Raw genomic sequence first — 14403 nt, 5'->3', positions numbered from 1 at the left:
TCTGTAATGCCGTGTTTTTACATGGCATTATTATATAGTTGCCCGGCCGTGATCTTCTGTGATCCTTGCTCTACGAGCAGGGCTATCTTGTGATGAGGCTGCCATGGTGGACATTTCACACCTTCCACCTGCTTGCAGAGGGTGACGGTGGAGGTGCTGGTGGAGTGCTGTGCACTGAAGACGAGGCAGCAGCAGCACGGCTGGCTTTGCAAGAAGAGTGCGACTCGCTTCGGTGTCAGTTGGAGGCGTACCGCAACGAGGCGCAGCTCCTCAAGGCTGAGCAAGAGCAGCGAGACCAGCAGCTGCGATTGCTGCAACAGGCCTTGCAGGGCCTGCAGCAGCAGCGGGCCAGGGACATCCAGGAGATGGAGAAAGTGAGTGCTCTCACAGACATGTGAAAGCTTGTGTTGGATCGGTGTCATAGTATCTTATAGGCTATGCCACTGGAAAACAAAATTCAGTCTGAGAGCGTACTAAATACGCGCATTGACCTTTCAGAACCAGGAGAGCTTGCAGCTGGATCAAGTTGGGCTGGTTGGTTTTTACTTGCAGTACGACCAGCAAATAGGAAATAGCAGCTGGTTCGGACTAGAAGTCATGGAAACTGTGGGTCATTATTACCTTTTTACTGCATGTTTGTCTGAAGAGATAACAGCATATCTGTTGATGGGTTACTTGACACAGATATGATCTGCAGAAAGTTTACTCTATAAATGACGTGGCAAATATAATAACTGTCAGTTCCTAGCCAGCAGTTACCCATCTTTCTTATCCTTGTGTGTGTTCAGTGTTTCTTGTCATCTGTATCTCTGCAAAGTCTCCTTCCAGAAGTACATATACATTAATTTTGTTGTGAGCATGGCTCCAGCACAAGCTCTGCAAAGGAAAAGAAAAAAGGAAAAAGAAAAAGGAGGGACACTGGTTCTTTGTCTGTGTGGTGCCTTGGGCTGCAGATTAATTGCACTCTCGGGCATTATGATCTTTATTATCTAAATTGTGCATCCACATTGCTGTAAATAATACATTGGCTGTCTGAATTTTGGACACAAAACGACTGGTGCAACAAAAGCCCAATGCTTCACACACAGTTTTTTTTTTTTATTTATCCTCATTGCTGGTTGCAAAAATATTCACTGCTTGGAAGGCCACCCACCCTTTCACCCATGAAGAGCAGTGTGTTCAGATTTGTTTTTGCTGTGCAGGGCTGCTTTATATCACGTTAACTCGCAATATGTCTGCGTCTTCATGAGCAGCTGCTATTATGGAGCTTTTTCCCATTCAACATGAGAACGTGTTCAAGAGTTCCATTTCATATCTGCCATCGGGGCACTTCAAGCTTGGACAGCATCACAGCGTGTGCACATAACTTTGCTCATAATGCAAGTGGTTATCAGCAGACATTTTAACATGTGTCACAGGCTGCCTGCTTGCGCATTTTTGAGAGAATTGAGATTTGTACTCAGAAAAAAAAATTGTGAGTGCTTCCCCTTGCTAACTAAGACAGAGCTCAGTGAAAGCTGTTGGTCACTGCTGCTGCTGTTGGTGTGTCGGGAGGGGGAAACACAAGAGGCTATGGCATGACTGTTGTGTCACGTGACTGGGTTTTCTCGCTCTGCAGAGATATTCTCCTGCCAGATTTGTGATGTCACATCTATGTGATATGTCACATGACTAAACCTGATGAGATGGCATTGCTGCAGTTCTAGAATGCCCTAGAAAGAGCTCTTGCTGTAAAAATTTCAACTCCTTGTGTACATGCTCTTCTCATTGCACAGCTGCGGTCATCTAAGAGTAGCTCAACACCGAGCCCAGAGAGGGAGCTGTGCTCGGCATCTGGCTCCCGGAATGAGGTTTCCTCGTCGACCCAAGTGGCAGGAATTAAAATCACTGAAAAGGATGCTAAGCTCATTGGTATGTGTCACCCTTGGCTCCCTTGAGTTATATTTTTTCTTCTTTTTTTTTCACTGTGGTCATGCAGTTGTGACTGCGTTGCAATGTGTGAATGTCCCACTATTCTTGACACCTTGTGTGTTTTGACTTGTCGGGAAGTTCAGAAATTTGATAAGTTGTAGCGTGCCACAAAGTTCTTGACAGTAATGCTACCACGACTCATTAATGAGGGAACGTTTGGAACTAATTTCCTCATCGGTTTTGTCAAACGGCTGCAGATGGAATTTGTGGAGCTTTCTGAAATATTAATAGTTGAAGGAAAGTTTGGCCTTAGTTCGAAACCAGAAATGTTTTTAATATTCTTTGCAGCTCCTTGCAAACAGAAGAAATGGCACAAAGTACCTATTACCACTTGCATATACACCCTGTCAATAGGCGTGCACAGAAAAAGTAAAACATTGCTTTAACGAGCTCCTAATATACTAAACTCCTTGGGAGTAGTTCTCAGCACATAAGGAGACACACTATGAAAATGAACATGCTGGGATCGTGTAAATCCGTTCATCCTAGCTAAGTGCTAAATGTAATGTTGTGACGAGCATACTACAAGCAATGATAGTAAACCAAGCATTAATGAAACATAAATGGAAGAGGATTTTGCCAACAAAGCTGAATTAAGCTGTGTGAATCGAAAAGTATATATATATATATATATATATATATATATATATATATATATATATATATATATATATATATATATATATATATATATATATATATATATATATATATATATATATATCCCCAGGGTTCCCATGTATGGCCTGCTGTCGCCCATCCAACTGGTGTGGGTGTTAGCGACCTCTCGTGACCTGTGTGTCAATTGTCCTTTGTCATATAAAAGAAGGACATACTCCCATAGTTTGCAAAGGCCTGCTGACAACCTTCACACTTCTGAAATAATTTGTCATGCTTATTGTTTACCAGTTTATTGGGGTTTAACGTCCCAAAGCGACTTAGACTATGAGGGATGCCATAGTGATGGGCTCTGGAAATTCCGACCACCTGTGTTCTTTAACGTGCACTGACATCGCACAGTACACGGGCCTCTAAAATTTCTCCTCCATCGAAATGCGACCGCCGTGGCCGGGATCGAACCCGAGTATTTCGGGTGTGTGTAGAAGCTGAGGGGTTTGTGCAGCTAGAATTCTTTTAAATTGTGCTAATGACAAACTGTGGTCTCTAAACTGGTCAGCATGTTTGCAATTCTGTTCAGATTTATAATTAATAATTCAGTTTATCTTAAGTTCAGTGTAGAGGGTAGTCATTGTGGCCAATTAAAATATAAATTGGGTCTCAGTCGGTTTCCTGCGAGTGATTTACGTGTTTTAGTACCACCCCCTTGCGGCATGGCATCTTGCTAAGATGTGACCACCAGGTGCACTTTTATCATCGTCTTGGCATGCTTTTGTGTTTTACATGCCTAGAAGCGTAAAAATAGAATTTGTGGGACAGCTATTTAGTGCAGCTGGTTTCTTTTCACTGTACTCGCACCTTAACTTCTCAGGTGTGACTGGGTGTCCCACTTTGGGAATGTGCTTGTGCTCATAACATTGCTCTTGCTGCGGTCACTTCTCAGACTGATGTTGCCTCTGTGGTGCTGTCCTCCTCCTGCCCAGGATTAGTGTCCATGTTCCTGCATCTGCACCCGGATGGTGCCAGTCTGGACTACCTGTGGTCGTACGTGCACACCCGCGAGCCTGCCCTGCAGCCGTGTGATGTCGAGGTGCTCCTCTCCAAGTTCCCCACCCTGTTCCCACTCGAGGTCACTGGTGTTGGTGCCACTCTGGAAAGACGGTGGAAGTTCGGCGGGTTTGCACCGTCTCTTTGAATTACTGTTCTCAACTTGCATCCTCAGCTCTTCTTTTCATTGTTTTTTGCCTCTCTTTCACACTGTGACATTGTTCTTAGACCTTTCGTTGCCTTTTCATTTGATGGCCCTCTTTGTTCCCATCCCCTTGGACTGTTCCTATCATGTTAGCTACGACACGGAAAAATAGAGCCTCGGCCGGTTCTATTATATACATGCTTTGGCACTGCAGCACCATCCGGATGTTGCTTGAGAAGTTTGTTGGAACTTGAGTGCCACATTGTGACTGAGGTATGCACAATTTGCGTGTGAAGCAATCAGATTTCATGCAAATGCTCATGCAGAAGAATACGTGACGGACATTGAGGTTATGGCATATGCCTTGGTGGTGATTTAAACATCTGCGCTTTTCAGTGTATGTTTTGGCTACCTTGCGTAAAGGCACAAGTTGGTGACACTCCAACAATTTGGCTGCAGTGTGCCACATTCAGGGTGCGTACTTATTTGGGCAGCATACAGGAGTAGTCTTTGATCTCCTGCACCGAAGTTGATTCTTTATGTTGCCGTTAAATATGTTATAATAAGGTAGATTTGCATGGCTAGAGTGATAGCGGCTAGGCAAGTACTTCTTGTGAGTTGCCCTAGCTTTTTTGTTTTCTTTGTGTAGTGGCACTTAGCTAACTGTTTAGCCATGATGCCTGTCAGTGGTAGCCAGGCAACGAACGTTACCAAAGGGGTTCATAATGCGTGTGGTATAAATGGCGACATTGTGTTATCAAATGTTGTGCTGCGTGAAGACAGCAAACTCATCTTAGTGCCAGAACAGGAAGTGATCTACCCAGCTGGTCATGTGAAAAGCAGATCTATTGCACCAGAATGCTAATAGGTTCTCTTGTGCCACACAGTGCCAACGAGCAACTGGTGAAGGCATGACGCCATTAGCCCAAATGAGTCTTTTCATGCATGGCTGTACCCTTGACAGGTTCGGCGTGATTTTAGTAATGCAACTACTACTAAGGGAGACCTTGTGCATTGAGACGTTCCTGTTTTATTTTTTCTAGTTGTTGAAAGTAAATTAAACCAACATGAAGCAGAACATGTGTTATTCACCTTGAGTGCATTCAATTTGCTGCAGATGTTTTGTGACATTGAGGCTGTCATTCCATTTTTTTTAGTATATATATGGTGAAGATGTTCAAGCAGCGTGAATTTTTTATCAGACAGGACTTTGCATTATATTTTTTTCTTGCTTGAGGCGTATTTTGCCTTTCTCTGGCGATTACTTTACTGTATGCAATTTTGCATTTTATTAATGTTGCCAACACATACCTAACTACTGCCAGTCTTGACTCAAAAACTGGATGTATGCACATCGACATCTAACTCATAGCACAGGGTCTGTATAGTTTGAAGAACTGTGGCAGTGATTCTTTCGAGATCACTTTAAATACATGTGAGCATCACATTTGCTTGCAGTTTTTTCTTGAAGTGGTGCACTTCTGGTGATGTATTAGTAGGTGCTTCACTTCATTAGAATACTCGTTATATGCCAAAGAGATGGTGATGCTGCATGCTCATGTCTATAGCATGCTTAAGTTTTAACGGGAATGTTAATGTTTTTCGTGCATATAAACGTGTGGAGTTTGATCGGTGTGAGGTCATCACAGAGGGAGATGGATACGTGGTTGCAACTATGCACGTCACTGTGACTATTTTACAGTGCGACACATTGTGATTACAAGGCAGCTACTGTGCAGCACTTTTGACGGTTTTTCAACATTTGATGCGGGCTTTGAATGTTTTGATAATAGAATCATGCTATGCTGTCGAGCTGTTTCTGACACATGTAGAAAACAAGCTGTAAAGATGCAGATAGTTTTCTGCTCAGGTAATTTAATGATTGTAGTTAGTTTTAACTGTCGATTTTGTAGCATAACAGCGGGCTCGCCATCAGTAAACATGAGCAGCATAGTATGCTTGCTTGGCTCCCGCATTTGTGCATTGTCATATTTAAGCTGGCCTGCTTTTTGCTTTTTACATCCGGTAGTGTTACTCAGATAGTTATTGCTAGCATTTATTCTTCATATAACCAGCACTTTCATGGTGAAATCGATATTTTCAGTGCAATGTTTTTCAAAAAGGTTTTTCATCACATGCTATTATAGTCTTAGCTTTTAATTTTTTAAATGAAAATTGGCACCATGAAATATTTCCATTGCTGTGCAGAATTCAGATTGGCAGGAATGTGTTGTATGATACTTGTTTGTCTTGCTGGCTCAGGTCTTGTTCCTTTTTTTTTGGCTTAGCATGTTGTATGCCTTTCACTACTCTTGTGTTAAATAAATATAAGGGAATGGAAAGAGGCGCTCGTTATGACGTACAAGACGGAAGTCAACAGCCCACGAAACACAAGAAGGGCTACGCAGCGTGTAACAAACGTCTACAAAAGTATACGGTAATGTCTAGAAGAAATCTATTTTCAGATGTTATGCAGACAATGGGGCATAAAGAGGTGTTATATGCCTGCTAATGATCTGCCAAAAAAGATCTAGAAAACTTCTTCGCAAGAACTCGTTAAGATCATATTTAGACATTTTTATTTTTTGGAAATGGCTGCTTATATGAAGCCTATAGACTCAAGATCAGTATGCTAAATATTTAGAACGCTCTAAAACAACCAGTGGGATTTCATTAGGTTTAGTGCTCATGCTTTTTTTAGAGCATTAACTCTTACTCGTCACGTTTTGAGATTTCGTGGGGTCTGCTACCACTCTGATATCACACTGTCATGTGGCAGCAACTACTCATTACATTTTGCGATTTCGTGGGGTCCGCTGTCACCCCGAGATCACAGCGCCATCAGCAACTACAAAACAGCACATCTTGCATTGAAACTTGTAGAACCAACTATGATCTGTACATTCGTTCCGCTATATATATATATATTCAGACAAGGGGCACCCATCCCGGTAACAGTTGCGTACCTAATTTGGTAGGCAAATAAAACCCTATGGGTGTTGGTATGGAAATAAAACCACAATTAAATAATAGGTCAACATTGTATACACGCAATTACTAATTCAAGCGTTACCATATCGGACCGCAAGCCGAATTCTAGGCCCACCTTGACCCCCCGAACGAAGCAGATTCCGTTTGAGACGTATCCTGATGGGGTGTAGCTCGACAATGGGCAGACGTGCATCGTAATTTCTCAAATAGATGGCGCTACGCTGTGTGTGGTAAATCTGTAGAAACAATAGAACACCTCACACTGAAATGTGATGGTATCCATCCCGATGTCGATGCTGGCACAGTCACTGTTCCTGAGGCCCTAGGGTTTAGAGATAACAATAGTAATGTAAATAAATCTGCGGTGGAAATTAGCAAAAAGCGATTGGAAGATTGGTGGCTCAAAAGCAGAGAGGTGACATAAGGTTAAAAGTGTAGGAAGACGTGTTTAAAGAAAATGTCGAGTTTTAATAACTTACAACACAGTTAAACAAAAACAAAGAAAAAAAAGCTGAGCATGGTGGCAACTGCCATCACCTCGTTTCAAAGGGGACGCTCCTACCTTCCATCCATCCATCCATTCCATTCGAAACAAATTGCTGTTAAAAAACCTCGCTAAAACGTTCCCGAGTAAACTTCTCGTCAGAGAAATTTTTAAAATGTTGCGTGGAAAGCATACATTTAGAGAAGTTTTTAAAGCGTTTGTGAATAAACCTCTTTTGTCAGTACGTTTTAAAATGTTTGTGGATAAACCTCTATTGCTGAGATGTTTTTTAAACGTTTCAATCTAGAGTTAGACGTTGCTAGATGTTTGGAGTTGTTTGAAGACGTTTTATAGAAGTTATGTGATTCATGGGAGTCACTGAAACCAAGAAGCATAGGGGATGTTTCTTGTATTAATTTCCCATTGATGAAAACCACAAATTATATAAAAAAAATCCCTATGCTTCTTGGTTTCGGTGACTGTTGGCTTCAGTCTTGCATGTCGCAACGAGCACCTCTTTCCATTTCCTCATCGGCTGAATGGTTTGACGAGGGCCTCGAGTCTGGCAGTCATGATGCCAGATAGCATAACAGGGTTCTCACACAGCTGCCACCCTCACCGTTCGATTATGTTCCTACGTGGCACTCACGGCAATAAAGGGCGTGCTACGTCCACCACTATGGACAAGGGTGGCGCTGGTGAACACTCTCAAGGTTAGCTTACACTACACATAAATACCCACGAAAGCAGCACATCGAACAGCCATTGCCATAGCTCAGTTGGTAGAGCACTGGACGTGAAATTCAGAAGTCATGGGTTCGGATCCCACCGGCATGATGTGGTTGTTTTTCTTCTGCTTTTATTAATCTCTCAGTGATGAAAACCACAAATTATATATATATATATATATATATATATATATATATATATATATATATATATATATATATATATATATATATATATATATATATATATATATATATATATATATAAAACATCCCCTTATGCTTCTTGGTTTTGGTGACTGTTGGCTTTGCTGAGAGCTCCTAACCTCACAGGCTATATATAGTCATATCTCCATCTGGTCTTTGGTATAATGGAAAATCTGTTGTTTTCTGAACATAGTCGCCTAGCTTGGCCAGTTTTTGTCGACTGTATAAAGCTAAACAATAACGGTTCATATACTGTATGCACTAATGTCGTATTCAGCCAATGATAACCTGTGAAACGATGGCATGATGTTCTGCCTGTGAGCTAGTGAAACTAGTACGGTGTAAATTTCAGTGTAATCATCCACTATATCCTGCCAAAACTCCTTCCAAGCTCGAGTCGTTAACTGGATTTTGTTGTGTGCTCTCTCGTGACTTGTGGCATTGCAAAGAGCAACAAACACAAGATTACGTGGAAAGACTGCACAGCAGGATAGTGCATAGATGAGTGCTTCATTTGAATAAAAACAGCAAGTGACAGGGGTTAAGCAGTTCGCCTTGTCATACAGTGGAAGGCAGTTCATTAAATACTGTATATACTCGCATAATGAACCCACTCGCCCAATGAACCCGCCCCCCACTTTTGTCTGCCAGAATTCACTTTTTTTTCAGCCTTTAGCTTTTTGTAGCAGGTTCCTCAGTTTTTGCGCCATCTGCAGTGCAGATCTTGGGCGCGGCGCGCTTGGCGAACTTGGCAGAGCGCCAAGGCGTTGCGTGCTATAAGCCAAGGCTTAAATTCACATTACACACTTGTCACCGTCCTGTGTGTTTTATTAACCTCGCATGAAAAACACGTGCCTGACCTTCAGGGCCGGTGTTCAGCATGTTCGCGTCATTCCGTCATGATTGGCCGGCGACGCCAGCTTCCACAAAATTGCCAGATCGCGTCAAAATGAGCGATGCTAAACACCAGCGGCACGAACGCGTCTGACCGTGTGCGTTTGTTGATGACGGAAGGACGGACGGAGGTATGGTACGAAATTTCGACCCTTTGAAAAGAATTTGTTGAAACTTTGTTTTTCCCGCATAATGAACCCTCCTCCCAAACTGACGTCAACTTTTCTGGAAAAAAAGTGGGTTCATTACACGAGTATATACAGTAATTCACAGAAAATTCTATAAATTCCACAAGACTGCCGAGGTGAACAGAAAAGTTTCATTTGTCTCTTTTCAAGTTCCTTGGAATACGCTGAGGAAAGTGGTGCATTTCTAGCTCACCGAGCCAGCTTTTCCACCTGTCTTCGAGCTCAGCTAAAGTAGTGTTCCTCTGAACTTAACTGTCTAACGCCCAGTCATCGCCGTCACTTGTCAGTGAAAATTCTGGGCGTGCCTTTTTTGTTCTGTCGGTTCGTTGTGCTTTCTTATTCTGACTTAAATTGTCTCAGTGAATAGAGAAGCTTGCTCCTGTACTTAGCCCCGCGAGCGACAGATTAGTGATACTCTGCATCTCTTGTTCGCTCAGACTTTTCAGTGTAGTGATGTAAGATAGCCAACCGAGCACTGCCTAGTCAACCCAGATCTGCCTTTTCTTTCTTCTGTCTCTCTCTTTGTCAGTGTAGTGATGGCAGTGAACCACACTATGGTTTATATTAGGTGCCAGAGAGATTATTTCTCTTTCTTTCCTAGATTGGACAGTGCTAAAGCATGTTTGCCCAGTTTGCTGTGATACTGCCGGAACAAGTTTGCAGTTAGTGAGAAAGTGAAATCGAGCTGTGGAAAAAATATGTGTGTGGAAGGAGTTTTTGGATGTCGTGTAACTGTGTTGCTGTCGCTATGCTTTAGCACTGGTGAACTCATAAAGATGCTCTGGTTGTGTCGGGACTATGAAATGAGGCTAACGTTTTCTAGTGAGGACGCATGCAGTTGCTGTGCCTCTCTGAAAGAATACAATGTCCATGATGTGTGTGAAGGCAGCTGATGTTGAGGCCACAGAATAGTTTGCATGGCATATGGTGTTTTTCTTTTTTGTTTTGGTTACCCGAGTCATTTTGGGACGTCAAACCCCATAAACCATTTTTGTTTCTCTAGCAGTTTCCTTATGCATGCTTATTTACCTTAAGTCTAAAATGTGCTATGTTTCTTTAAATATGAGTTGATCTGAAAACCTTTAGGTTAATAACCGAACGGCAGTAGCTGCATTAATTTTTACTGTCTTAAAAGCCATCCAATTCTTGCTGCTAAATGTTCTGTCATCTCAGCATGTATGATCTAAAATTCCTTTGACACATTTGTGTTTTGTACTTGAAATGGTTGCTTGCTATGACTTTTTCATGTAGTATTTTCCTTTTTTCAGACATGTAATTCATGTGCCATTTCCATGCTCAAATGATGTGGCATATCTTCATTCTTCACTGCGTAGACGTATATAGAGATGGAATAGACAAAATCGTTCACACTTTCCAGTCAAGGATGGGAGCATCCGTCCGTTTCATAGCTTTATGCCCATTTTAGATCACACTTGCATGAATTTTTGGGCATCGTTGAAGGGTAGGTATTACAAGCACTAATGGAGTTCTTGTCAAGGAACTTGTATAATGCTGCAACAAGTGGTAACAAGTCTGTGATGTGCTAGTTAGTTATATAGCTAACAGTATGTCAACAATGCCACTGAGTATTAGTCCTCGTATTGCTCATCACCTTACAACTTTCTGCAGCAGTCTTTTTACATCTGTGTTGTTCACGATAAACGCTTTTGTGTAGAGTGTCTGTGCCTGCTAATAAAGAGTGCTGTATGTATATATTGTCTACAGCTTTGCAATGCTTCTTTCACTTTAATTTGCGATTGCGTTCCATTCTCTGTGTAGTTGTAAGCTTTTGTATGTCAAACTTTTGAACTGTAGTAGATTCATAGTGTGTACATATTTGTGAGGGAAGGAATAGATTGCTACGCATGGTTGTGATGGCACTGTACGTGGTGTGCACTGCTGGCTCGGTGTCCTGAGGTTCCTGTAGCCTCTGAAGACCTTTTATTTATTGCTTTTAAATAGGTACCTTGCAACATGCTGCTTAAGTGATCAAGTCATATCTTGTACATCATCAGTCTTTTTTTATGCGACGTGCTTTATGGATGTGCATTAACATTTTGAGGTTTTGATGTGAATTGCAAATCTGTTTCCTGCATTTCAAGGAAAACAAAAAAACAAACATCATCAACAATTAAGTGTTAAAAGCACCTGCTTTGCTTTTGTGATACTCCTAATGTGGAGTTTTAGTGTGATTTGCATACTGAAACTGAAGCTACATTGAACGAGAGTTGTCGGTTATTTTTTCCTTTATTCAGATCTGTATTGTTGTGCATGACCTTGGCTATGCGGTGCTGATTTAGAGTGTATACCAGCGAAAATGCAACGATTGTGACTGTTCTGATCCACCGTGTGTGCTTTTTATAAGCACACACGGTTTGGTTGGTTCCCTTATACCCAACACTGGTCAATGCGCAATGCTGTATGAAGAACTGCAAATAAAGGAAGAAAAATGCTGCATCAGCCTAAATTCTATCATTATATACAGTGTTAGCCTACAAACGACATTCTACTGTTTGAGTGTTGCACACTAATTTCTGCTGCATTTTTTTAATACACTTTTTATGATGGTCTTCAATTCCTTTTAGGCTAGAATTTTACTAGCATTACACAGGTAGTTTTATGCAACACCATTTTGAAAACATGTCAAGCTGCTGTGCCAGCAGCTGTATACAGCTTCATCATTTCGACTGAAACAAAATGTAAAACATATCTGCGTGTTGCGCTGCGCAACATCAGTGCATAATAAAGAATTGCAGCTGGAGGAAATTAATCGAGAGCCCTCCAGCCTGGCGGCTCTTTCTCTGTATCTTTCTCTCTTTCTTTCACTCCCACCTTCCTCCCCTCCCTTACAGCCCAGCTTAGGTGTCCACCCAGAGGAGACCTTGCCCAAAATCAATTCTCCCCGTCTCTACCCTTCCCTCCATTTCCTTCTTCCTTAGTATAGTTCAGGTATACACCCTGAGTGAGCTGGTTGCTGTGCCATTCTTTTGCTCAGGAAACGATTGCATTTTTGAAACATTTTAGTAGTCACAGTGAGCCTGCAAATGAGGATCACTCATATTGTCAATCGGAAATGTGCCAGCGATGATCTGTTGCTGCTGGAAAGTTTGCAGTTCATGCCAATGAGAGGCAGTGATGCTACTGCAGAAGAAAAAGCCACGAATAGAAAACCAAGGCATAAAAGAAACACATTTTCAGATCCAGCACTTTTTTGAATGTGGTAAAAATGTCATTTGTCATTTACATAACTGTGACATCAAGACAGACAGATTGCAGCTATGAGATGGGTGAATTCGTTGAGAGTCATACGGCACATGCAATGCAGCAGCAGAGAAAGCAGGCTGAAATAGCTTGCCAGGTCAGGTGCCTAAGCCACAGTAATCAAATTACGTGTAGTCGAAAAGAAAAATCAAATGAAGCTAACAGGCAGGGGCAGAATAGTATATGCACTTTGCATTGCTGGATGGCAGGGCTAGCTAAAAAATGTTTGCAGTAGGCAATTCCACAAGTGATAGCCGATTCTACCACACATGCTTTACAACTTAAAGGAAATATGTTTCAGATTCCCTTTAACACTACTGTAGTAGGACACAACTTAAAAAGCAGGAGTTGTTGACAATGGGCCATGGTCCGCGGTGTGCTGTATTACTCCGCTAGCCAGTCACAATAATAGCTTTTTAGTGTTTGACTTTATTAAACAAGCCCGCTATCAAAATTCTAGAGCTTATAACTTTTTTTCTTGTGATTAGCTTCTTGTTTAGGTGACAAGAGAAGTTTTAACAACAAATTACGTTTTGTTGTGCAGGAATTCTGCGTGCCGGTCCTTAATGTGGGCGGAGCTTGCCATGGAGTGTGATTGTCGCTGTTGATCATGCACCTTTAAAAGCATATGTACTGGTGTGGACAAAAGTAAATGGAGCACGCAATTATAGCTTCTAATATTTTTTATGCATTGCCTAATTGAAATGCCAGCTATGGTATGTGCATGATGGTAGTGGATGCTAGTGCACTTTTTCTAGGAGAACAATGTTTCTGTATTTTTGATAGGAAAAGGCAGGATTGCACTTGGGACGGACTACCGTGCTCAGTTTTCTTATGTCCGCACATGTAGTACATGCACTGAAGGAGAAAAAGAATGGAAGGCACCAGATTTGTTCCCGTTTCAAAAATATACTTCCAAGAACAAACCGCAAACTCTGCACAAACAACTTATTAATTATTTTTAAGATAAAACCACCACCACATATTGTAACGTTTCGATATTGATAATGATATGTTTTCATGAACGCTGTTTCAGTGAGCTGGTGCACTTTGCGCAAACGCCTTCACCATTGACAGAATGATTTTTTGAAAGCCATATTTTTGATAATGGAGATGAAAAGTTATTTTGAGCCTACATTGCACCGTGAACTTTGCAATAACACAGTGAAGCCAGTAAGGCTGTTTAAAACGCAGCTTTACTTCCAAGCATTGAATACGTGCATTCAGTGAAGCGCTGAGGCAAGTGAGAACGTGCGCACCAAGTGCAAACGCGCGAGATCAGCACCGCGGTGTCTAGTTGGTCCTGAAACCCAAGTCTCTGCGCACGACATCGTGAGCTCCAGCCGGAACAGGTATATGAGCACGACGCGACCTTATCGATCGGGCCGGGGACTCGCGAAACCTGCCGGGAGCGCACAAATGTGCGGAAGAGATTACCGACAAGTCCATTGTGTCAGATAACTATGAGGTCACGCGGAAATTTGGTGCAAGTTTTCGGAAATGGAGATGCACCGAAGCATCCTGACCAATCCTCACCGTTAATGACAGGGATTATATGCGAGAGATAGAGAGACGCGGTTACGCAATTTCAAGTACAAAACTAAAACCACGTCATGTTAGCTGCGGAGTAATATGTCGTAATCTAAGACTACTGCGGCAGGGGTGGGCAGCAATTCGCCTGCATCAGGGCTATCCGTTACCGAGCAGGCAGCAGCAAAACCCAGATCCAAACACCGAGTTTAGCAGGAGTGGATCGCGGGGGCGAGCAAATTCAAGCACACTCCATGACTAAAATATTCTAGTACACTCTACCATGACTATCACAACGTCGTCACTGGTCATGTCGTTGACGTCGTGCAGCGCCTGCGC

General features: G+C 42.1%; 1 protein-coding gene across 2 annotated transcripts in view; it reads left to right on the top strand.

The window, feature by feature from the left end:
• LOC144125236 (ecto-NOX disulfide-thiol exchanger 2) overlaps nt 1-7260 on the top strand; it is a 34428-nt gene extending 27168 nt beyond the window's left edge. Inside the window, exons 10-13 of one of the 2 annotated variants that reach the window (XR_013313353.1) lie at nt 139-374; nt 1776-1911; nt 3573-7153; nt 7206-7260. Coding sequence is in view for 1 of the 2 variants with exons in the window: in XM_077658455.1 (XP_077514581.1) it covers nt 139-374; nt 1776-1911; nt 3573-3784 (584 nt within the window). In the remaining variant the exon portion in view is untranslated. Of the gene's footprint in view, nt 1-138; nt 375-1775; nt 1912-3572 lie in introns of both variants that reach the window. The other variant, XM_077658455.1, reaches the window with a different exon arrangement.
• The last annotated feature ends 7143 nt before the right edge of the window (nt 7261-14403 follow it).

The sequence above is a fragment of the Amblyomma americanum genome, chromosome 3 (genome assembly GCF_052857255.1).
Source record: "Amblyomma americanum isolate KBUSLIRL-KWMA chromosome 3, ASM5285725v1, whole genome shotgun sequence".
Classification (NCBI taxonomy): domain Eukaryota; kingdom Metazoa; phylum Arthropoda; class Arachnida; order Ixodida; family Ixodidae; genus Amblyomma; species Amblyomma americanum.
Note: the sequence above shows the minus strand (reverse complement) of the source record. Positions and strands in the feature narration are given on the sequence as shown.